Below are 26,756 nucleotides of genomic sequence, written 5' to 3'. Positions count from 1 at the left end.
ATCCAATTTTCCAATATGCTTTCACTATATTACGTCCAGATTCACCTTTCAGTCATCCTCGTCCCTGTTCTCACAGTTTCCTGTGTGGGCTCGCAGATCATCACAGGCCCAAATCAGCTGTTTCTTCTCTCCATTGCTTCTCTCTTGATCTTTTCAGTCTTTTCTTCGAGGATTACTCCCAGCATGGCAAATATGAAACTCAGTGTCCAGTGCTGTCGAGTGCTTTCACACAGTTATTTATCCCACTGTTTAACTACCCAGCCTTTTAGTTCAGAGTGCATGTTCTATCAAGTGTGTTCTTACTTGCTGCTGCTGGAGTCTTCAGTGTTATAGGTCTTTTTGCCTGCTGTTAATTCTTCAAGTACACAGTGTTCTGTCTGTCTTCAACAGGAGATTGACTGTCCTTTAAGCTTCTTCTCAGAATAAGGACAGAATGAGAGGTGAAGCTGTCAAATTTTAAGCCAAAGCTTGGCCTGTTTTCGTCCCAATTCTGTTAATCTATCATTTTGCTGCTGTACTCATGTTTTCAAGTTGAGATGAGTCCACCTGTATTAACACACTAAAACATTTAATTGATATCATTTTCATTACTATTTCTTAATACATTCAAGTCTTTAATTCCTGTTTTCATGTTGCAACGTCTCAAGCTCACAGTTTCCTACTATACTTCCTGCCAGACACACACACACTGCAGCTTGCCTATGCACCCACACCTTTTATTTCACTAAATTTCATCTGTTTTTACAACCTAACCGAACTCTTATTTTATATTTAGTCTATAAACCCTCTGTAACTCTGCTAAGTATTGATATAAAAACAATGCAGCCTCAGTACACGCACACACACACATTTTTCAGACTTCCTTTAATCATTCATCCAAATAACAATTTTACACTTCATTTATACTTGATTATCCAGACCGGGGCCTACGGTCTGGATGGGCCTGGATAAGCCCCACAGGACCCGAGGCAGCCCACCCTACCCCACCTCAGAGGAAACTGTACCCACCCCAACATTCAATCATCTCCCAGACTACACAAGACAACAGACACCCAGGTTAAGTTTATTCTCCACCTCTCCTATGTCTCTCCCCCACCTGCAGAGTGGACTCCTGCAAGGATGGAACAACCTCCCTGCCAGTTGAAGAGCCCCCCGGTTAGGCCAATGAACAAGAGGCCCCCTGCGCCAGGGCTGAGCCCCCGTGCACCCACCCGCCCACAACCTCGGCGACACACCGACGAGGACCGAAGCCCCCAAGGCCCAGCTAGAGCTCCAGCACGGAGGCGAAGCACCCCCGAACCCCAAACCCCCACGCCTGCCCCGGATCCACTCAGGGGCAGCCAGGCCAGTAACCTACGTCCGCCAGCACAGACCATCCTCCAGCCCCGCTGCACGCAGTCACGAGGAGAACAACCTCTAAGAGCGACCAGAGCCACTAACCAGGTTATGAACACAACCCCCGACTGAATATTCTAACCAGTGTACTTCGGCTGCTCCCCCTCTCGCTGCTCCGCTCCTCACTTGCCCGCCATCCGCTTCACTCACCAGCCTTCCCACCTCACCAGGGCGCGGCGACTCCACCTCCCATCTCGGCTCGATGGAGGCTCTGTCGCTCAGCATGCCTGCTGTTTCCGCCAAGGGAAGGCGAGGCTCACATCGTCATTGCACTTCCCGTGCAGAGCAGCATGATCCGGTGGTGAGTGAAGCAAACTCTTTTTTTCTTTCTCCTCACCGCAACCCAGAGACTGTTCACCGCCCACCTAAACAAAAGACTGTCTACTGTGACTATATTCTGGACTACCCTATTAATACTCGCCATCCTGCCTCCGAAGAAACTGTTTCATCTTTTCAGGCCATTATTAAAAACATTTACCCCACTAAATGTGTCAGTATCACTCATCCAGTCATTATTTCAACCCCTATCAGTCAGTCATCACTCGTTCCTGTTCCTTGAGTGGGGGTGACTGGTGTCCAACCACCTCTTGTGCCTGTCCCAGCGCCCAGGGTGAGGGCAGCCAGGATTCAACCTGACCTCCCTAGAGGCTCAGCTGAGGCTCTCTAGTCATGGTCCTCATGCTCTGGAGGCTCGAAAGAGCTAGCAGGTCCACCACCTCATTCACCTCGTCATCCACCTTTTCAGGCCCTAGCTCAATCCCTTGGTAAATTAGCAGCTCTGTTTCCATCTCAAGCCCCCGGTTTATTATATCAGGCTGCAGCACTGTCACCATCTTTAGCTCCATCATCTACTCCACCTCCTGCTCCACTTTCACCTCAACCATCAATTCCGCCCTTAGCCATCCAGTCTGTAGCTCAGTCACTCATCCAGCCTGTAGCTCAGTCACTCGTCCTGCCTCCTGTAGGCCAGTCTCCTGTCCAGTAACCCAGATTCCAGTCTCCCGTCCTCCAGTCACCCGTAACCCAGGCTCCCGTCCTCCAGTCACCCGTAGTCCAGTCTCCTGTCCAGTCAGCCACAGTCCAGTCTCCCGTCCTCCAGTCACCTGTTGCTCAGTCTCCCCTCCTCCAGTCACCTGCAGCTCAGTCTCCTGTCCTCCAGTCATTTGCAGTCCAGTCTGTAGCTCGGTCTCCCATCCAGTCATTCCAGTCGGTGGTCCAGTCTCCTGCTGTTCAGCCTCCAAGTGAATCTCTAGTTCAGTTCCCTGACCTGCAGCCGCAGCACCCAGAGCCGGCTGTAAGCTCTCTCTCTCCTCAGCCAGGGTTTTCCACACCTGCTGGCCCTATGTCTCCTCAGCCAAGGGTTTCCGCACCTGCTGGCCTGGCCGCTCCTCAGCATGGGTTCCCGCACCTGCTGGCCCGGCCATTCCTCAGCCAGGGGTTTCTGCACCAGCAGGCCCTGCACCGGCGGTTCCCACGCCATTGCCTGCAGCAGCTCCGCCACCAAAACTGTTTCACTTTGGACTCTTGAATTGATAACTGATCCAACATACAGGGCTAATGTAATGACTAATTTGTTGATCACAAGTCTTTTGAAGTTACACAGATTATATTTTTGGCTCAAATGTGACTAAAATGGTTGCAATTTAAAGCCCTGAAAAATATTACTAAATTACTTGAATTGAAGTAATATTAAAATGGATGAAACCTTCAAAAATATTTGGGTCAGGCTAATTTGACTCATATATATATATATATATATATATATATATATATATATATATATATAATATAAGCGAGCCTACCGCAGACATGAGCGAGACAGATAAATATGAAGGCATGGCGGCTCGGACGTCGCCCGGATCAACAAGGTCCGCGTCAGGTGTTGAGGAACCAGGGCACCCTGACGAGAAGTGGGCTACTGGAACAAGAAGGCATCGGTGGGCAAGAGACGAAAACAGGGCGTTGTTGGAATGCTACTATGCAAGTAACCCCGGCAGAAGGGTCTACATGAATAGGATGAGGGACCTATGGATTCTTCGATACCCAACATCCACAATGACGGCGAAACAACTAGTAGCTCAGTGTTCCAACATTCGAAAGAAGGGACTGCTTTCACAGCTAGAGATTGACGAGGTACAACATAAATGCTACGGCAAGGAGTCAGGACGCCAGGTCAGGGGGGAGATATCATCACCCCCACCCGAGATTGGGTACAAAGCCCCAAGTGCGGTAGGAGAAGGATCGTTGAGTGCGAGAGGAACTGACCTGAAATATAGGATCATGGCCAAGCTTGAAACCTGGATCCCCCGAAGCCGGTTACCAAGATTAAGTGAAGTACCCTCAGAAGGTCTGCTAGAGGATGTTAATGCAGCACTACGGACAATACCTACAGCCACGATTACCGACACTAACAAGCTGATCTACAATACGGCAGGAGTGATCAGTGAGATGCTTGGCTACAAGTTGAACAGCCACACGGAGCAGTACCCTCCATGGAAAAGGAGGCTAGAGGGCAAGATCAAAGTAGCACGGAGGGAGGTTAGCCAACTAACGGAGTTGCAGAGAGGTGCAACAAAGAAGGTGCATAAAAAATACAGCAAGCTGTCCATACCTGAGGCCTTGGAAAGTGCCAAGCAAAGACTCACGCCGCTTGAGTAGGTACACCAGAGAGATAGAAGGCAGGAGAATAAACCAGCTGTTCTCCACAGAACCAGCAAAGGTGTACTCTCAGTGGCAAGGGAACAATAATAAGAGAACAGCACCACCAAGGCTGGAGACGGAGCAATACTGGAAGAGCATATGGGAGAAGGACGCAACCCATAACGGCAATGCTCAGTGGCTAGTGGATCTGAGGGCAGACCACAGCGACCTCCCTGAACAGGGTCCAGTAACCATCACAGTGGCAGATATCGAGGAAAGGGTCTCCAGTATGAAGAGTTGGAAAGCACCAGGGCCCGACATGGTTCACGCCTACTGGCTAAAGAAGCTGACTGCACTCCACGAGCGTCTGGCAGCACAAATGAACCACCTGCTAGTTAATGAGGGACACCCGGAATGGCTAACCGAAGGTCAGACGGTCCTGATCCCCAAGGACCCCAAGAAGGAACCAGTCCCCTCCAACTACCGACCAATAACCTGCCTCAGTACTACATGGAAGCTCCTGTCAGGCATCATATCGGCTAAGATGAACAGGCACATGGGTCAATACATGAGCGGGACACAGAAAGGAATTGGCAAGAATACAAGAGGTGCAAAACACCAGCTACTGGTAGACAGAACAGTCAGCCGAGACTGCAAGACCAGACTGACCAACCTGTGCACTGCCTGGATTGATTACAAGAAGGCCTATGACTCAATGCCCCACAGCTGGATACTGGAATGCCTAGAATTGTACAAGATCAATGGGACCCTAAGAGCCTTTATCAGGAACTCAATGGGGATGTGGCGTACAACACTAGAGGCCAACTCCAAGCCCATAGCACAAGTCACCATCAAGTGCGGGATCTACCAAGGAGATGCTCTGTCCCCACTGCTGTTCTGCATAGGCCTGAACCCCCTCAGTGAGATCATTGACAAGACTGGCTACGGATACCGACTACGGAACGGAGCAGTTGTCAGCCACCTCCTGTACATGGATGACATCAAGCTGTATGCCAAGAGTGAACGAGACATCGATTCACTAATCCACACTACCAGGCTATACAGCAATGACATTGGAATGTCGTTCGGGCTGGAGAAGTGTAGTCGGATGGTAACAAAGAGAGGGAAGGTAGTCAGAACTGAGGGGATTGAACTACCAGAAGGCAACATTGCAGACATAGAGGACAGTTACAAGTACCTGGGGATCCCGCAGGCAAATGGGAACCATGAAGAGGCCGCTAGGAAAGCTGCAACCACCAAGTACCTGCAGAGGGTCAGGCAAGTCCTGAGGAGTCAGCTGAATGGTAAGAACAAGATCCGGGCTATCAACACCTACGCCCTGCCCGTGATCAGGTACCCTGTTGGGGTAATAGGCTGGCCAAAGGAGGAGATAGAAGCCACTGACATAAAGACAAGAAAGCTCCTTACCATGCATGGAGGGCTTCACCCCAAGTCCAGCACCCTGAGGCTGTACGCTAAGCGGAAGGAAGGGGGCCGGGGACTGGTGAGTGTCAGCACCACAGTCCAGGATGAGACAATGAACATCCAAGAATACATCACGAAGATGCCCCCAACTGACAGTGTGCTCAGTGAATACTTCAGGCAGCAGAAACCCAAGAAAGAGGAGGGAGCCGAGGAACCATCATGGAAGGACAGGCCCCTGCATGGTATATACCACCGGCAGATAGAGGAGGTGGCTGATATCCAGAAATCCTACCAGTGGCTGGACAAAGCTGGACTGAAAGATAGCACAGAGGCACTAATCATGGCAGCACAAGAACAAGCTCTGAGTACAAGATCCATAGAGGCTGGGGTCTATCACACCAGGCAAGACCCCAGGTGCAGGCTGTGTAAAGATGCCCCAGAGACAATCCAGCACATAAGAGCAGGGTGCAAGATGCTAGCAGGCAAGGCATACATGGAACGCCATAACCAAGTGGCCGGCATAGTGTACAGGAACATCTGTGCAGAGTAAAACCTGGAAGTCCTGAGGTCAAAATGGGAAATGCCTCCAAGGGTGGTGGAGAATGACCGAGCTAAGATCCTGTGGGACTTCCAGATACAGACGGACAAAATGGTGGTGGCTAACCAACCGGACATAGTGGTGGTAGACAAACAGAAGAAGACAGCCGTAGTGATCGATGTAGCGGTTCCGAATGACAGCAATATCAGGAAGAAGGAACACGAGAAGCTGGACAAATACCAAGGGCTCAGAGAAGAGCTCGAGAGGATGTGGAGGGTGAAGGTAACGGTGGTCCCACGTGGTAATCGGAGCACTAGGTGCGGTGACTCCCAAGCTAGGCGAGTGGCTCCAGCAGATCCCGGGAATAACATCAGAGATCTCTGTCCAGAAGAGCGCAGTCCTGGGAACAGCTAAGATACTGCGCAGGACCCTCAAGCTCCCAGGCCTCTGCTAGAGGACCTGAGTTTGAAGGATAAACCGCCCACAGGGGCATGCTGGGTGTTTTTATATATATATATATATACATATATATATATATCTTGGCACTCTCCACTTTCTAATATTGACTCTCCTAAATAAAAGCTCAAGTTAAATAAGTCATATATGGTGTACCACGACTGAAATGTTTCATATTTCATATTCGTATAGAGTTCCATAAAATTGTAATCATACTGTCTGCATCACAAATGACTCCAAACTGTGAAATCCATGTCTCACCTCTCCAATAGAGGGCTCTCCCCTCTCATTCTCTGTGCTCCTCGGCCCTGACTCCTACAGGTTAATAGGGGTAGAGGAGTGATTATTATAGAATGGAATAGAATAGAATTCAACTTTATTGTCATTACACATGTCACAAACACAAGGTAATAAAAACTATTATAAATGTATTAGAATGTACATGGTATGAACCAGGGCTCTAGAGTGTGACCAATTAGTAACAAAAAAAAATCTCTGCAACTCTGAAAGTCTCCATGTGGTCAACAACAGACACACATTATGCCCCTATCGTGGTCTAAACTAACCAGAGATAGTCAGGGCTGGGGCCTCTCTGAGTTGCTTGAATAAAGCAATATAGATTCATTAAATCCTGAACTGACTTTTAAATATAAATGTATTTTGGTAGAAACACCAGAATCTCAGGTTAAACAGTAAATGAGAGCAGGTACACGGACTCCACACAAAGACGTAAACACAGAGCGTCGACCCGACGCATCAGAATCAGCTTTCTCTTTTTTGGCTTTCTCACCGGACGGCCCGTACACGGACACGCCGTCGAGGCTGAAAGCCGACAGCTCGCTCATTCTGATGAATCGGGTCCGCACAGTGTTTAAGGTTTTTTTTTTTTTTTTTTTTTGGGGGGGGGGGTTTGCGCTAGATTCTGAGCTGCAGGTGTTTGTCTCTCTCAAACAAAAATTCACTAAATCAGCAGCAATAAAAAAAAAAGCAGCAAACTACGCTTCACATTCGATAAATGTTGTCGTGAATTCCCTCTTACGTTTCCTTTTTGCTTCCACCACCATAAAAATCACACTTCATGCACAACTCTCTCTCTGTGTACTTCAAGAACAGTTTCCCATCTCAAATCTCTGTTTTCTGCATTATTCATTCGCTTATTACCCACCAGTCTATCGTTGTTTACAACGCTGTCGGCCACTGTCTTTTTTCTTTTTCTTTTCTTTTTTTAACTTAAATGACCTCAGACAAGAAAGTCCAATTTCTGCTGTTCAACACTGAAGAAATGTAAACATTTTAAAATTATGTAAAAATGCAGAATCTTTTGAAGGTTATCTGCTATAAAAAGCCAGGCCAGGAAAATCTCCTTTATGTTTTTCTGTGTTTTATTCTCAGTTACTTTGACAGAAAGGCATCTGCTGTGATGCTCACATCATCAACAAAATTAAATCGAATTGAATCGGGACCTTGTGAATCGGAATCCAATGGATTACAGAAATCAGTGATGATACCCAGCCCTAGTGAGTAGCCTAGGCCTGACAGAAGTGGATGTACCTGTGGGTGATGAGAAAAGATGAAAATAATTATTGATAACTTTTTTTGTTAAGTTAAGGCCTGATCCATCTGAAATTCATAGCCTGTGCTCTGACATGAAGCCATTAATCTTTGAACGCTGAAAAAGCACAGTGTATCCAGAAAACACATTATATGTCGTGATAAATGCACTGCCCAAGTTTCCCCTCTCCCTACTGCCTTTCAGCGGCAGGCAGCAGCAAACAGGGCAATGTTAAGTTTAACATTGTCTACAATATTGCCAAAAAGTGCCAAAGGACTTTAAGCACAAGCACAAGATTGTTAGTTAATCATTTACAAATGAATATTGTCTGTATGGACAGCAATTTCCCCCCTCAAAAAAAGTGCACATGTAAAACTGCTGTATTAAGCGATGTGGTAGAATACTTTGGGTGCACCTAACATTTTGGTGTTGTATAGAAAACTATACAACACCACTGCAAAAAGTGCAGCCTTACCTAATGGCCACCTTACTGTTACTCATTTTATATTAACCCTCTGGGGTCGACGGATGCACCGGCACATCAAAATCACATGACCAATTTAAGACAACACAGCTATAACATGCAGCAACTCAGCGTCTCATTTCAACTTGTGTCGAAAGTGCAGACTTCAAACTATATACCAGTTTTTGAATTGTGTCGATGGGCCACATAAAACCAGAGTTATGATTAAAAAATACACGCAATGTTTTCTTCTGAAGAAAACAGTGGTGTTTACAGTGGGAAGAATGGTAAAAACTGTGTTTTCTACAGACAGCGCTAGCAAACACTCTCCACTTGCGAGTAAAAAAAGAAAAAGAAAAAAACACCCCTTCCCTATTGGTGTTAAAGTTTACCATGTCAGCTAATCAAAAAATGATATAGCAACATGTGACACTTGGTTGTTTAGGGAGAATGGGAAGTTTTAGGAGTGACACCTGTGACCGAAAGCGGGCGAGCGAAAAAAAGAGAGAGAGAGTTTTCATATGTGAGACAATAGTGACGTTTAACGGCTGGGGTTTCACTGTTTAGCATGTTTGGACGCTATAGTTAGTGTGTTGTGTAGTTATTGTTTTGTGTTGTGTGTCAATTATACTGCTGAATGTCACATTTACTCCAAAAAAGCCATCAAAGGCAGATTGCAGTGTAAAAGCTTTCTTCACAGGGAAAACTGGACTGATATACCTCCTGTTGTCAGACCTGCAGGGTTTATCCCTGTGGTGTTCTCCTCTGTCGTATACTGAACACAAACTATTTTTTGGACTGGCACAAATAATTTGCGTGCCCTCTTATTTGATGCAGAACACCTGATTGTTCTGTAAATAGATTTAAATGGTTATATAAAAAACATTTTTTTGGAAAACTTTTTAGAAATATACAATTTCTATTTGCATTTCAAGTTATGAAAGTGATTCGTTAAACATGTTTGTGGGTTTTACAGTAAAAGTATAACTTTTTTCTACTCGGATTTTGAATTGCGTGTATGTTCAGTTATGGGTGGTTTTCAGTGTGTGTGTGTGTTCAGTCCATGAGTTTTAATGTGGGTAAAATGTCAGGACGCAGAGTTCAGGAGTCTGACAGCTGTAGGAAAGAAGCTATTCCAGTACCTGGTCTTAGTCCAGGAGCTCCTGTAACACCTCAAAGAGGGCACGAGGGTGCCCTCTGGGAGGTGTTACATGGGGGGAATCCATGTGCTGGGTGACTGGGGTCTTTGATGATTTTCCCAGCCCTTTACAGACACCGCTTCCTATAGATGTCTTGTATGGCAGGAAGTGGTCCCCCGGCGATGCGCAACGCCTTCCGGTCAGGATACTGGTGACACTGTTTGTATAGTCCAGTGCAGATGAGGCATAATGGTCCAAGTCTGTGTGTATTATTAGTGTATAATTATTATTTTCACTGATGATAACCATACCTGAATGAGCTCAGCTCAATTTTTCCTAGCTAAAACAAGTGACAGAAATCAACATTATCCTAACAATTTAACTTGCGAAAATGGGGATCACCTGGTTCAATAATTACATGGGACTCTCTGCTGTTAGCTGGAGGCTGGAGCTAACTAATTGTTACTACCAGCAGTGATGAAGACATACTTTCTTGAAAGACTTGTGTATATCCATGTTGTCTTGCTGTATGCAGGATGTACGCTAGTGTGTCCCCAGGTGTAGATGCAGCGGAGTGTAAAGTAGCAGTGAAAACGTGGACTGGATCTTCAGTAATGTGGGCGTTCCCGGTGAACAACTGGAACAGATTGGATAATGAAGCACTGATGCTACCTTAACACCGTAAAGTGAAAGGGACCAACAGATTTATCATCATATTTAAGTGAATAGTGACAGGTTTATATTATTATTTATTTAAACTCATATTACTGCGTCTCTATATTGAATTTGTCTGCAATTTTTGTAATACAAAAACAAAAATAAAAACAGAATAAGTTAAAAGAAATTTTAAAAAACACCAAAATATTTACGGAGGGGGCTTAAGAATATTTTAGGGAGGCTTCAGCCATTCTCCCTCCTGCCCAGACCTAATGGCATGGCAGCTCCATTGACAGGGACACTCACCCCTCTCCATTTCCTTGCAAAGTCACTTTAAATGAGATATGTAAGCATGCAGCAGCCAGGCTGTCCATTAGCTAGCCTTCAGCATAGGATGACTCAGCAGAGGAGAGGACTCTGTACAATGGGAAAATATGGCTGGCTCCCCAGGCACTAATCAAGCTCATGCCCACTGTCTGTGTATGAAGGAGATGAGGCGTTATTGGTATAAATCCTTTCGCCTCAGAGTACTTGTCAAATTTTGTCAGCACCTTGCTCTGTTTCGCAGCAGAAAGCTGGTCTCACTGAGAGCTTACTTGCATTTAACGGGGCTGATGGCTTCAATAATCTCTGTCATCCCCCAGAGGCTGTTGAGGATGTAGGAATTTCAGCACTAAGTGTCCTCCCTTCAGCTGGATGTGAGGCATCATCTCAGCCATATGGTGAGAATTTCCTCTGAATGTCTGCTGGCTCTCTATCAATGGAGAGACAACAAGTTTTTCACCATTGTGTCACCTTGGGTACAGTTATATGAAAGAACCGTTTTGTCACTCATTCAAGTGACTTCTTCAGTTTAAGTTGATTGTAGGCCTGTTTGCGTTCATAAGATTTTCTGGAGGAGGACACACATTTGTCTAGAACTCTTAAAGATGTCGAAGAAGCAAGTTCCTTTAAGCAATTACTTTGGTGTTCCTCCACCTCCAAAGAAATGTCAGAAGGAGTCCGAACCGCAAAAGAAGCACGTATTCTCGGAAAAGTCGTTGCAGGCTTCAAACAAGTGACGAATGCACAGAGATGTAGTGCAGAATATGCCGTGAAAATCCCACTCTAGCGGACAAAAACAGTGCCTATTATATGTACGCAAATGCGCTTTGCAACTTCTTTTCTGGTGCGCGTCTTTTATTTTGACAGCGAATGCGCACCTGCGGACCACTTGTGTGCACCCCTGGTTATTAGAATAATGTTTGCATTTTCAAATTATTATATCTGTCAACTTAAATATATTTATATTTAAGTTATTGATTATTATTAGTTATGTTTTGATCAGAATCAAGCATAACTGTTAGCAAAATCACATATAAAACATGACTTTGTGTTTAATCATTACAATACTTAATCAAAATGGGGATGGATGCCATCTCTCCTAACAAGACCAGGATATCCACCAAAGGATACTAGAGAAAACTATAGAGTCTGGCATTGTTACACACTGTTACACATGGATTTAATATTAATTTTAGTGGCTTTCAATTGATGTAATTATAATTACAATTTTACTGAATTTAGTAGTAAGACTACATGCCCTTGGATTCGCTGTATCTTAGATTCAACTCCCAACCGTCTGTATCCAATAAGGGTCCGTAGGCTAGACCCCATCCTAACTAAGCCTACCTCTGATATAGCGAGAGACAGAAAACTAAAGCCATACTCCAATACTGGCTCGGACACCACCCCGATTAACAAAGTCTGCATCGGGTGTTGAGGAACCAGGACAAACTGATGAGAAGTGGGCTACTGGAACAAGACAGCATAAGTGGGGAAGAGATGAGAACAGGGTGCTGTTGGAATGATACTACACATGTATCCCCAGCAGAAGGGATTACTGCTCTCCCTGTGGTAGAGTATCACTTCCTGTTCCTGTTCCAACACACAGTGGTGTTTTTTTAATAGCTCATCTGCATACCAATTTAATTAAAAATTCTAAAAACTATTAGGTTCCTTCTTTTTCATAGTATAATCTTCACATGCTTCATCCGAAGCATACTCTGTGTGCACTCGCTACCTAATTTATAGCCAAGGTATTCACTCAATGTGTCTTTACTGTTTTGCTAGCTTAGCTCATAGCCATCTCGCTAGCAGCATGTCCTCTTCACCTGTTCCTCTGCACTTTCCTGCTCTTTGTGTCAGATGTTTAGTTACTCCTTGGCCTTGTTTAGGATTAATGATACTTGTAAGAACTGTAACATATTTGCAGCTCTGGAGGCGAGGATTACTGAATTGGAGACTCGGCTTTGGCTTCGCACCCTTGATACACCCGTAGCTAGCCATGCCCCTGTAACTGGTGCAGCCGAAGATAGCGTAGGCCCCACTACCTGTTCCCGGCAGACCCCAAGCAGCTGGGGAAAGAGGGCGGCTGGGTGACGGTGAGGATGAAGCATAGTCTTAAACAGAAGCCCCAGGAACACCACCAACCTGTTCATGTGTCTAACCCAGGGGTCCCCAATCCATCAGGGCCGGTGTCTCTGCAGGTTTTAGATGTGTCCTTGATCCATCACAGCTGATTTAAATGGATAAATTACCTTCTCAACATATCATGAAGTTCTCCAGAGGCCTGGTAAGGAACTAATCATGTGATTCAGGTGAGTTGACCCAGGGTGAGATCTAAAACCTGCAGTTTCAACAGCCCTCACGGACTGGGATTTGGGACCCCTTGTCTAACCATTTTTCCCCACTCAGCGACACAGCCGCTATGGGTGGTAAAAATCTGGTAATTGGCGATTCTGTTCTCAGGCATGTGAAGCTAGAGACACCAGCAACCATAGTCAATTGTCTTCCAGGGGCCAGAGCAGGCGATATTGAGGGAAATTTAAAACTGCTGGCTAAGGGTAAACGTAAATTCAGTAAAATCATAATTCACGTCGGGAGTAATGACACCCAGTTACGCCAATCGGAGGTCACTAAAATCAATATTGAATCGGTGTGTAACTTTGCCAAAACAATGTCGGACTTAAATTGCTGGCTGTCTGAGTGGTGTCCAAAAAACGATGTGGGCTTCATAGATAATTGGCAGACCTTCTCGAGGAAACCTGGTCTTGTTAGGAGAGACGGCATCCATCTCACTTTGGATGGAGCAGCTCTCATTTCTAGAAATATGGACAAATTCATTAAACCCCCCAAAATATGACTATCCAGAGTTGGGACCAGGAAGCAGAGTTGCAGTCTTACATGCCTCTCTGCAGCTCCTCTCCTCCTGCTACCCCCCCAAAAACCCATCTCCATAGAGACTGTGTCAGCTTCCAAAAAGACAAAAAACAAAACTAAAAACCAGCAACAAACAACTTAAACATAAACAATTACAAAGAAAGAACAATACAGTATCCACATCTGAACCAAAGAGTAAAACAGTGAAATGTGGATTATTAAGCATTAGGTCTCTCCCCTCCAAGTTTCTGTTAGTACATGACTTAATAATTGATCAGCAAATCGATTTACTCTGCCTTACAGAAACCTGGTTGCAGCAGAAGGATTATGTTAGTTTAAATGAATCAACACCCCCAAGTCATTCTAACTACCAGAAACCTCGAAGTACAGGCCGAGGGGGAGGTGTGGCAGCAATTTTTCATACCAGCCTATTAATCAGTGAAAGACCAAGACAGACTTTTAAGTAATTTGAAAGCCTGATACTTAGCCTCGTCCACCCCAGCTGTAAAACTCATAAACCAGTCCACCTGGGCATTACACAGAGTTTCTCAGACTTTTTATCTGATTTAGTGCTCAGCTCAGATAAAATAGTTATTGTGGGTGATTTTAACATTCATGTAGATGCTATAAAATGACAGCCTCAACATGGCATTTACTCTGTTATTAGACTCAATTGGCTTCTCTCAAAATGTAAAAGAACCCACCCACCACTTTAATCACACTCTAGATCTTGTTTTAACATATGGCATAGAAACAGAATATTTAACTGTGCTTCCTGAAAACCCTCTCCTGTCTGATCATTTCCTGATAACATTTACATCTACAATAATTGATTACACAGCTGTGGAGGGTAGACTTCATCACAGTAGATGTCTTTCTGAAAGCGCTGTAAGTTTAAGAATATAATCCACCCACTGTTATCATCTTCAGTGCCCTGTGCCAACACAATGCAGAGCAGCTACCTGAACGCTACTCCAACAAAGGTCAATTATGTTGTTAATAATTTTACCTCCTCACTACGTACAACTCTGGGTACTGTACCTCCTGTGAAAAATAAGACCTCAAATCAAAAGTACCTGACTCCGTGGTATAATTCTCAAACAGTAGTTCGTAGTTCAGCAATACTGATCAATCTAATAAACTTAAACCTACTCCATCCTCCCTATTCTGATATTTTAAAGAGTAAGCAACCTAACTAATAGGGCTCTAAAACTCACAGCAAAAAAATAAAAAATAAAAAAATAGGGAACCACCCACCCTCCACCTCATGATGCTTAATTGACGTAATCAACTTTCATTTGATGCAGTGTAAAAAAAACAATGCACAGACATAAATTATTTTTCAAGAATAATTAAATAGATTCAACGTCTTTCTTCAACAGAATTGCAGACTGCACAGATCGTACCTTCCCAAAGGAAAAAGTACTATAGCTTACTAGGGTATATTAGACTTAATAGTTACTATATACAGTAATAGACTTCTATACATTTTACATCAGATTAAAACTGGCCCCCTTGGCTACACTTTGCTAGATACGCCCCTGCACAGTTACCAGCCATCAGCTACACAGAAAAGGATCCTGGTGTAGAACGAAAATAAATTCTGACAACAGATTATCAAGCTTAAACGTGCTGCTGTTGTTCAGCCGCTGGTTTCCTCTTTCTGGCGCGAAGTGGGCAATAAACAAGCAAGAGAGACGGACTCATGACCAAAAAGCCGATCAGCTGATCATTGATCAGTTTCATGATTGAAGTAGTAGCAGGAGAGGGAGGGAGAAAGAAGAGGCAGTCGCTCCGTATATCGATTGTAAAGCTTAACGCGGGAATGCTTTACAAACATTCAGAGATGAACTTACACATTTGCTTTACTTCTCTCTGGGATAACTTCCTCGGAGATGAAATGCCGGATTGGTAGCGAGGCTACAAATACACACAGCCGCTCTATCACCTGACGCATACTGCTGCCACGTGCTACGGTTATGAGCCGAGTTTGGCCCTGTTTTGTGAGGTGCTTTTTTGATATTTAATGGATCGGATTACATTTTTTATTTCTCTACGATATCCGATCCAGTAATTTACGTCAGTATCGGACTGATACCAATATGTAATATCGGATCGGTCCATCTCTACTCTGTATGGCATTACCTTGGCCTCCAGTAACACTGTGAGGAACCATGGAGTCATTTTTGACCAGGATATGTCCTTCAATGCACATATTAAACAATATGTAGGACTGCTTTCTTCCATTTGTGCAACATCTCTAAAATTAGAAATACCCTTTCTCAGAGTGATACTGAAAAACTAGTTCATGAATTTATTACTTCTAGGCTGGACTACTGTAATTCATTATTATTGGGATGTCCTAAAAACTCCCTGACAAGCCTTCAGTTAATCCAAAATGCTGCAGCAAGAGTACTGACAGGAACTAGAAAGAGAGAGCATATTTCTACTGCATTGGCTTCCTGTTAAATCCAGAATTCAAAATCCTGCTCCTCACATACAAGGTCTTAAATAATCAGGCCCCATCTTATCTTAATGACCTTATAGTACCATATCACCCCATTAGAGCACTTTGCTCTCGCACTGCAGGCTTACTTGTTGTTCCTAGAGTATTTAAAAGTAGAATGGGAGGGAGAGCCTTCAGTTTTCAGGCCCCTCTTCTATGGAACCAGCTTCCAGTTTGGATTCGGGAGACAGGCACTAACTCTACTTTTAAGATTAGGCTTAAAACTTTCCTTTTTGCTAAAGCATACAGTTAGGGCTGGACCAGGTGACCTTGAATCCTCCCTCAGATATGCTGCAATAGACGTAGGCTGCCAGAGGATTCCCATGATACATTGAGCTTTTTTCTTTCCAGTCACCTTTCTCACCCACTCTGTGTCAATAGACCTTTCTGCATTGAATCGTACCTTATATTAATCTCTGTCTCTCTTCCACAGCATGTCTTTATCCTGTCTTCCTTCTCTCACCTCAACCAATCACCGCAGATGGCCCCGCCCCTCCCTGAGCCTGGTTCTGCCGGAGGTTTCTTCCTGTTAAAAGGGAGTTTTTCCTTCACACCATCGCCAAAGTGCTTGCTCATAGGGGGCCATATGATTGTTGGGTTTTTCTCTGTATATATTATTGTAGGAGCTACTGTACAATATAAAGCACCTTGAGGCGACTGTTGTTGTGATTTGGCACTATATAAATAAAATAAAATTTAATTGAATTGAACATGAATAGGATGAGGGACCTATAGAATTTTCGATACACAGAATCTAGATTTACCATGAAACAACTAGTAGCTCAGTGTTCCAACATTTAGAAGAAGGAACTGCTCTCAAGGCCATATAAGGATTGATGAAGTACCACACAAATTTTACACCAAGGGGGAGGCACTGTGTCAGGTCCGGGGGGTGAAATCATCATCAGTCCCACTCGAGATTGGGTACTATGCCCGAAGTATGAGTGGAGTGTTGAGTGCAAAAGCGGCTGACCTGAAAGTCAGGATCTGGAACCTCTGTAGCCAGTTACCAAGATTATGTGAGGTAGCCTCCGCAGATCCAAAGTGTACTCTCAGTGGCAGGGTAACAACATGAGAACAGCACCACCAAGGATGGAGAATGAGCAATACTGGAAGAGGACATGGCAGAAGGATGAAACACATATGGTAATGCTCAGTGGCTAGTGGATCTAAAAACAGACCACAGGAACCTCCCTTAACAGGGATCAGTAACCAACAGAGTGTGAGACATCCAAGAAAGGATCTCGTGTATGAAGAGTTGTACAGCACTAGGCCCCGACATGGTTCACTGACTGCATTCCATGAGCATCTGGCAGTACAAATGAGCCAGCTGCTGGTCAATGAGAGACGCCCAGAAGTTAAGGCCGGACGGTCCTTATCCCCAAGGATACTCAGAAAGGACAGGTTCCATCCAAGTACCACATGTACCACATGAAACCTCCTCTCAGGAATCATAGTGACTATGATGAACAGGCACTTGGTTCAATGCATGAGCAGGGCACTGAAAGGAATAAGAAAGGAGCAAAACAACAGCTACTGGTAGACAGAGCAGTCACCTGAGACTGCAAGACCAGACTGACTAACTGTGCACTGCTTTGACTACAAGAATTGGACAAATCACCATCCACTTCAGGATATACCAAGGAAATGCTCTGTCCCCATTGCTCTTACCAGTCTGGCTGCGGAACAGAGAAATCTCCAGCCACCTCCTGTACATGGATGACATCAAGCTGTATGCCAAGAGTGAACAAGATATCGATTCATTAATCCACACCACGAGGATCTAAAGGACATCAGAATGTTGTTCGGATTGGAGATGTGTGGTTGGATAGTAATGAAGAGAAGGAAGGTAGTCAGAACTGAGGGGATCAAACTACCAGAAGGCAATATTGCACACATTGAGGACAGCAACAAGTATCTTGGAATCCCATAGACAAATGGAAAACAGAAAGAGGCTGCTAGGAAAGCTGCAACCATCAAGTACCTGCAGAGGGTCAGGCAAGTCCTGAGGAGTCAGCTGAACGGTGATGACAAGATTCGGCTATCAACACCTACGCCCTGCCCATGATCAGGTACCCTGCTGGGAGAATAAGCTGGCCAAGGAGGAGGTGAAAACTACTGACATCAAGACAAGGAAGCTGCTGACCATGCACAGAGGGTTTCACTCCAAGTCCAGCACCTTGATACTGTTGAAAGAAGTAGGCCAAGGACTAGTAAGTTTTAGAACCACTCATCTTCCTTGAGTACATCAGGAAGATGGCCACAACCGACCGCATGCTCAGTGAATACCTCAGGCAGTAGAAACCCAAGAAAGAGGAGCAAGAGGAGGAATCATCATGGACAGGCCCCTACAAAGTATGTACCATCGACAGAAAGAGAAAGTGGCTGGCATCCAGAAATCCTATCAGTAGCTAGACAAAGAAGCATTAATCATGGGAGCATAGGAGTAAGCTCTACGTACAACATCCGTAGAGGCTGTGGTCTATCACACCAGTCAAGATCCCAGGTGCAGGCTGTGTAAAAATGCCACATTACAAGACAATCCAGCACATAACAGCAAGGTGCAAGATGCTAGCAGGATGGGCATACATGGAACACCATAAGCAAGTGGCCAGCATAGCATATGGAAATATCTGTGCTAAGTATGGCCTGGAAGTCCGGAGGTCATAATGGGAGCTAGACTGGACATAGTATTGGTGGAGAAGTAGAGGAAGATGGCCATAATGATCGATGTAGCAATGCGAATGACAGCAACATCAGAAAGAAGGAACACGAGAAGCTGGGGAAGTACCAAGGGCTCAGAGAAGAGCTTGAGAAGATGTGGAGGGTGAAGGTAACAGTGGTCCCTGTGGTAATCGGAGCACTTGGTGCAGTAAACCCTAAGCTAGGTGAGTGGCTCCAGGAGATCCCAGAAACAATATCCGAGATTTCTGTCAAGAGGAGCGTATTTCTAGGAACACCTAAGATACTGCACATGACCCTCATGCTCCCAGGCCTCTGCTAGAGGACCCGAGCTTAAAGGATAAAATACCGCTGGCAGGGGCGAGATGGGATTATATATGTGTGTGTGTGATATATAATTCACAATATAATAAATATAAAACACTGTTCTTTACAACTTTGTCCATAGTTCCTATTGGTATCAACCGCTGCAATGGCACATATATATATATCAGAGGAACTGAAAGCATAATAAGTCGTCTTTAAGGGTTAATTGTCTTAAGTGGACAGAGTTCTACTGAGAACATTTGTTCTCTAGCATATCGAGACTATCTCTCCACACTGTTACATATTCCATATGTACGGGGTACGACCCCCTTGGTCATGGCGTGTGGATACTTCTTTAGGACACTCCAGCTTGCCCGGCCATGCCCCACAGCTCACGTATAAAACAGGTGTGCAGACGTGACACCGGTGACTGTCTGATCTCCACTTGAGTGAGCTTCTCTGGTCTGTTAGAGCTGTCTGGCGTTTGCCCACAGCTCGGGTTAACGCAGCCAGTGGAACTCCATTCGTAGCTTGGCTATATGGGGAAAAGGTGTCAGAGTTCCAAGCATATGCTTTCATCTGTCAGCATTGTGATGCAAAAGCAAATAAAGAGTGAAAGGGGAATTTAGGTTGTGGTTCCTTTGGTTCCTGGTTAGCGTGTGGCCCCACCCCCCTTGCTTGGTAGCAGAAGTATGGCAGCCCACACGTCCCAAACATGTATGTCTATGCCATTTTTGCCTTTTGACGTTAGACACAAGCAGTGTTGCTATGCCTGAGCAAAAAGGAAAAAAACAAAAGCAACCCATAGCATGCTTTCCTGTCTAGAGAAGCTGATGCTTGCATGAACTGCTTTGTTTCCAGCACGAACTAGGGAGACCGTCCTTCGTTTTCTGAAAGCACTTAAACAGCCCACCCCTCCCCATCTCATCCCTCTCAGGCTACTATGGAGAAAATGGCTTCCGCTGGGGTGGAGACCAGATAGGCAGGCCATGGACTGGCTTCCATCCCACACCTGTTTGCTGATTCACTACTGGCCCCTCCCACAGAGTCCCTCCGATGGCACTGCCTCTGTGAGGCCTGGGCCGGTGGAGGTAGCCTATCAGGAGGCGGATGTTGAAGAAGCTCCTCCGGTGTCGCCCATCTGTCCCTGGGCTGTCCCCTGCTGGTCCCCAGGCACAGTGTTGGGCAAGATGGGTTCCTTCAGCTCCTGATTGGAGCATGCCGGGTGTAGGAACTAGCCCTTCCTGAGTTCCCGTCTAGAAGAGTGGACCTCAGGTTTGATGATGTCACACAGCCACAGCTGGTCCAGTTGCAGGCAGTTGCATGCCCTGGCTCCCAGCATTCATGGTCCCCTGCCCACAGATACTTGCTGCCATGCATGGCGCAAGTAGTTTGCCTCTGACCCCTCCCCCAATAGCCCCACCCCTGGTCCCTCTGGGTGCCACTTCGGGGGCCTCCCTGGGCAGCATTTCCTCCTATGGCCCCACCTCTGTGAGGCCTAAGCCGGTGGAGGTTGATTGTCAGGAGATTGATGTTTATGATGCTTGGCTCCGGTTAGACTACCAGGGTTGCCTGGTGGGACTGCCTGTCTACCCTGCAGCCACCTTGCTCTGCTAAGGGGCCTATGCAGGTGTGTGGAGACGGCTGTGTTCAGGTGAGGCGGAGAGGACTCGGAACCTAGGCTCAGCTGTCCTCCAGCTGCCCTCCTCCCTCCTGACATCCTTTGAGTTGGGCCTAGTGGCCACCATTGCTGCAGACTGTGTTCCCCTGGCATATTGTGCGCTTCGCCAGTTTATACGCCAGCTGGACCTCGCTGTGTCTGATTCTTCAGCCGGCGAGTGAGTGTTCTCCAGCCTGCAGCACTGTGCACAAGTGTCTCGTTCTCGAGTTCGCCGACTTACACGTCAGTGGGACCTCGCTGTGGCGAGTGAGAATTCTACAGCCTAGTGTAGCCAGTTTTCTGTCTGGTGTGTTGCCCGCAGTGCGCATTTCACACAACCAGCTGGGCTCCTGTTATTGCTCGAGCGGGCCAGCTTCTCGGCTATAACTACAACTTGATCCACTGCTGCTACTGCTGCTGCTGTAGCTGCAGACTGTTTTCCCCTGGCGTCTTGCCCGATCGTTGCTGGTTTATGCGCCAGCTGAACCTCGCTGTGTCGGATATGTCATCCAGCGTATGTGTGTGTTCCAGCCTCCAGTGCCGGCTGTGCTTGAGTGTCTCATCCTCAAGTTCACTCTTGCGGCTCCTTGCGGCTCCCCTGTCTACGGAAAGTGCTTAGCGGCTGCTTGGTCCTGGAGCTACCTTAGGGTTGCGTCCCTAGCTTGGCCCTCGACTCCAGCAGCTGCAGCCTGTGTTCCCCTTGCATGTTGCCCGCATTGGCCGACTTACGCGCCAGTTGGATCTTGCTGCGGCGAGTGTGCATTCTCCAACCTCTTAGCCAGGTTCTGTCTGACATATGAGCTGCTGCAGCTGCAGGCTGTTTTCCTGGCGCATTGCCCACTTCGCCGGTTTCCATGCCAGTTGGATCTCACTGTTTCTGATGTGTCAGCCAGCGGGTGAGTGTTTTACAACCTGCTGCACCGACTGTGCACGATTAGCGAGTTTGCCCTTGCTGCTCCCCTGCTGCAACAGCACTTAGTGGCCGCCCGGCCCTGGGGTGAACCTTCAGGTTGTGTTCCCACTTGGCCTTTCAGCTTGCATGACCGCTAGTCCTCTCACCAATCTGTGGATGGCGCGGGGTGGTGTTGCAGCTTGGGGACAGACCCTTTGGGCCCTACCTCAGGCTTCTGCTTTCTGTGGACGTGCTGATGCTGCGGGCTGTGTTCCCCTGGAGTATTGCCCGCAGTTCGCCGGCTTACTCACCAGTCGGACCTTGCTGTGTCTCATACCACGACCAGCAGGTGAGTGTTCTCCAGACCGCAGCACTGGCTCCCTGTCTGGCATTGCCCTCTGCTTGCATATCCAGTAGGCTCCCCACTCAGCGGCTCGGTGAGCTATGCTTCCTCTCTTCACTGTGCTCCTGGGATTTCAGTTTCGGGCCCTGGGCACCCCAGGCTCCAGCTGGAGATCCTTGGAGACCGTCCACACGGGCTGGTCCCAGCCAAACACGCGTGCTTTCTGGCATGCTAACCGTGTGCCGCAGGTTTACACGCTTGTGTCTGACATGGCTCCCTGTCTGGTGCATTGCCTTTGTGTCATGGGGTACATGGCCAGCACAGGCCAGTGCACTGAGCTGGGACTTTATGACTGATCCCAAGTGTCTCATTCGAGTTCACTCTTGAGGCTCATCTGTCTGCAGACAGCACGTAGTGACAGTGATGGGGGTGGACCTTCAAGTCATTGCCTTGCTCAGCCCTCCACTTCAGCTGCTAGGCTACCAGCCCCCCTCCCTGTCTGTCGACAGCATGGGGCGGCTTCGGCTCTGTGGATGGACATGTCTCATCCCTAGTTTGACCTGCTACTGTAGGATGTGCTCCCCTGGGGTGTTGCCCTTTTTGTCGGCTTGCATGCCAGTCAGACCTCGCTGTGGTGAGTGAGAGTTCTCCAGTCTATAGTGCCGACTCTCTGTCTGGCGTTGCCTGCATGTCATAGGCTTATGCAACCAGCGAGATCCTACTTGGCAGCTCAGTGTGCTGCACTCCCTGGCGGTCTGCCTCGCGGTTCCTGGGCTGACCTTAAGCGGTCGATCACTTGCGGTCCTGCATCCTGCACAACCGGTTCAGGCCAGTCTGGCATCTGCAGACTGCTGCCTCCAACCCCCTGGCTTGGCCTTCGCGTCTGGTGAAGCCCTGACCGAGGTAGTCTGCTCATGTTTGCTTTTGTCTGTGGTTCATTGGCACCTTCACTCTCGGCAGTTCGGTTGCACTGTCTACTCGCAGGGTGTCTTACAGAGTTACTCCATACATATGGAATATGTAATGTTGTGGAGAGATAGTCTTGATATGCTAGAGAACGTACAGTTACTGTGTAACCTGGGTTCTCTTAGTGAGAGACTATTTCTGCACAGTCAGGCCACTTGGAGACACGTTTCAATCAAACTACCACTGGTGCCATGTCTGCACAGCCATTTTATTTTTATTTTTGAGCTGTGGGGCCGGAGCCGGAGTGTCTTAAAGAAGTATCCATGCGCCACGAAAAACGGGGGTCGTATCCCATACATATGGAATATGTAACAGTGTGGAGAGATAGTCTCTCACTAAGAGAACCCAGGTTACACAGTAACTGTATATTCTGTGAGCATGGGTATGCAAATGTTATTTACATAAAAAACAAGTTTTAGAATAAGTATGGTTCAGTTAACCCTGCGAATATAACTAGTGCAACTTTTTCTCCTCTGAAGAGATTCAGCTCAATCTGACATTCTTTGTCTTTTTCCTAGGGCACCCTGATAAAGAAATAATTTTGGTTCTGATGTACCACACCCATGATGCCAACTACTCAACACCTGTAGAAGACTGGTCTCAAAGATTTAAAAACATCATGCTGCAGGTTTCGGTTCTCTTCCATGAGAAAGGAGGATTGTTAAACTGTGAAACAAATACAAATGCTATCCATCAAATACAAGATGCATTAAATTCATTGGGTAGTAACTTAGAGTCACAAACAAGGCCAAATAAACAATGTTCACTACAATAGAAAAGTAACATTGGCAATGGTAGTGGTTGATAGTGTTGCTTTTTTAGCAAGACTTTTCTTAGTAAGACATTTGATGCTGATAGTAACATCAGAGATCAACAATTAAAAATAAAGCATAGAAAAAACACAAACAGTCTAAAACTATAGTAATTAGAAAAAAAATCTTTAATATATGTTTCATACCCACCAAAAGTAAAATAAGACCATGGAAGGAAAAGCCAATTAAACTAAAATATAAAGCATATGTTGTAAAAAGGTGATCGATAAAAATGAATGAAGATATCATTTTTAATGATAATTTGAGTTCTTAGTTTCTTTCAATTGCATCTACATACAATTGTGCAGACACAAATATCACAACAATCACACCAAAACATAATGCATATCTAGAGATTTTTTTAGGTGTTTGAGGACTTTATTTCAGGCCTTTGTTAACAACTGCATAAAGGTTGTTAACAAAGCATGTATAGACATATGGATCTAAGGATACTTTTCATAACATTTTTTAAACAATTTAACAATTTTTCAGTATTTCAAAACCTGCCAAAATGAAATTAATAAATTCAACATTAAATAATTAAATGGATCATCAGTGAATTTTATCTAAAACATATTGTGTCATTATTTATCTGATTTTTAATGATTCCTGTTGTTTATAGAGGGCCATGAGTGCCAAAGGTGTACAAGCAAATTCATAATTAAATAATGAAGTGTGTCATAAAAAATGGAAATTAGTAAATAAATATTTTATGCATTTATTTATTAAAATTTAGCACAGCAGTATATCTTACAACAACTCAGCTTCATTCTGTACATTACTGCTGTTTTGCCTCATGATTATTATTTATGGTAAATGGTAAATGGCCTGTAGTCCCTAAGGACCCCAAAAGCACTTTACACATCCAGTCATCCACCCATCCACACACTGGTGATTGCAAGCTACATTGTAGCCACAGCCACCCTGGGGCGCACTGACAGATGCGAGACTGCCGGACACTGGCGCCACCGGGCCCTCTGATCACCACCAGTGGGCAATGGGTGAAGTGTCTTGCCCAAGGACACAACGACCAAGACTGTCCAAGCCGGGGCTCGAACCAGCAACCTTCTGATTACAAGGCAAACTCCCAACTCTTGAGCCACGATTGATTTATATTGAAAATCTTTTTTTTTTAATTCTCTAGTAGATTTCTAAAACTTATAGAGCTGGTATTTAGAACACAGTCATTACAGTCAATATAGCAGAGGATATTGGTTGATCTCAGGGGCCGCAGAGCTCAGGTAAAGCACATCACCCAAACAGCTGAGGAGGTTCTTGTGGTTTTTAAAAACTATGGCTCAAAATGATTTCTCTACTCTTTCTCTGGTTCAGCACTAGGGAAAAATTATCTGATGTCGAGAAAAATAATCACCAAGTCTATAGTCAATATGTTATTAAACTGAGATACAGCATTGTTGATTCTTCAAAGCATTTTTGAAAGTGTAATGATTTGATTCATGGATTTTCTTTAAGCATATTTAGGGCATGATTACATTATATGAGCATGATCCAGTTAATGAAATGCATTAATTTTAGCATTTTTAAGTCTGTACCTAGAGTTTTTCACTTTCCTGTGGCAAACACCAAAAAGGTAAGAACATGAAAATGCCTTTATGTTATACCTCTGGGGGTAGAAAAATAAAATAATTTAATACATATTTGGGAAAAGCTATCTTGTTATTTTAAATTAAAGACATTTGTCTGTGGCCAACAAAACAACACTTGACAGCTACAATTTGTAATACAACAGTATTTTATACTCACAAAAGATACACATAAAACTTAGGGGAAAATCAAACAGTGCATGTATTGTTTCTGCGTCTAGTGATTTGGTTTTCTGTAGTCTGAAATAAAAATAAGCATAATGTTTTAAAATTTCACTCATCTGTGTCATTTTGATTATAAGTTGATAGCTCATTTTCAAATATTGCTTTGTTTATGAAAACAAAATTCTGAAAAATCTTATCTAAAATTATTTAAAGATACAATAATTAAAAATATCTGGGCAGGCATTTTTCAGAAATTGTTTTTATCTTCTTAATCACAATCATAAATCTAATAATTTGTAAAAAATTCAACATGGTCCAATTCAGTTTTATTTAGTGCCAAATCACAGCAACAATTGTCTCAAAGTGCTTTATATTTTAAGGTAAAGAACCTAAAATGACAGCGAAAACACCAACAATCTGATAACCCCTATGAATAAGCATTTAGTAACAGTGGGAAAGAAAACCTCAGTGAAATTTCAAATGATATGTAGACAGGTTTTATTTAACTCAGGAGTCTTAATCATGAAAGCTAAAGGCTCTTCCTCCCACTTACTTTACTTTTAAATATCCCAGGACCCAGGACTTTATTATTGAATTTGGAAGAATTCCAAGGAAAGTATCCTCTTCCATTTTCGTTCATTTCTGGGAAATTGGAATCTAATTTCCAAGCTAAAAACCCTAACCCTAAAACAAATGACTACCAGGGGGCATAACATGATCAGGGAAAGGTCAGGAAATCTACATTCCCTCCAAATTCTTTCTCTTGGAGGGGCTCAGAATCCTCAGCTAATTAAAGACACCCATCCAAACTATAGTCATTAGATTTACACTTTCTAAATCCACATGTTAATGTATATATCACATTTTTAAGAAAAAATGTGCTTTCACGGTGTGGGATGCTGTTAACATAAAAGGTCTGCAACTATCAGTAATTACTGCAGGTCGGCAATAAGGCATAAATTGCAAGGACTGGGGAACTATGAAGTGTATCCTCCTGCACACCACCAAAACCAAGGAGCTAATGATAGAGTTCACCAGAACTAAAACGCAGTGCTGGTCACTCTGCATAGATGAAGAGTACATACACTGTGCAGAGTACATTGTGAGGAAGTTATGGAACATGCACTGCTCAAAAAAATAAAAGGAACTAAATAAGACATTCCAGATTTGAATGAATGAAATACTCTTATTAACTACTTTGTTGTTTATATAGTTGAATGTGCTGACAACAAAATCACACAAAAAATATCAAATATAGCAAGCCATGTAGGTCAGGATTTGGAGTCACACTCAAAATTAAAGTGGAAGAACACACTGCAGGCTGATCCAACATTGATGTAATGTCCTTAAAACA

The 26,756-nt window shown here is 44.9% G+C and overlaps 1 protein-coding gene across 1 annotated transcript in view; it reads left to right on the top strand.

Annotated features, from left to right (window-relative positions):
- The window catches only part of LOC146493941 (uncharacterized), a 48,471-nt gene extending 22,887 nt beyond the window's left edge, over window positions 1–25,584 (top strand). The window contains exon 8 of the mRNA XM_085148597.1: window positions 23,340–25,584. Within this exon, the coding sequence (XP_085004723.1) occupies window positions 23,340–23,596 (257 nt within the window). The 3' untranslated portion in view covers window positions 23,597–25,584. The remainder of the gene's footprint in view (window positions 1–23,339) is intronic.
- Window positions 25,585–26,756: the final 1,172 nt, after the last annotated feature.

This window comes from Neolamprologus multifasciatus, chromosome 22 (assembly GCF_963576455.1).
Source record: "Neolamprologus multifasciatus chromosome 22, fNeoMul1.2, whole genome shotgun sequence".
In the NCBI taxonomy this organism is placed as follows: Eukaryota; Metazoa; Chordata; class Actinopteri; order Cichliformes; family Cichlidae; genus Neolamprologus; species Neolamprologus multifasciatus.
Note: the sequence above shows the minus strand (reverse complement) of the source record. Positions and strands in the feature narration are given on the sequence as shown.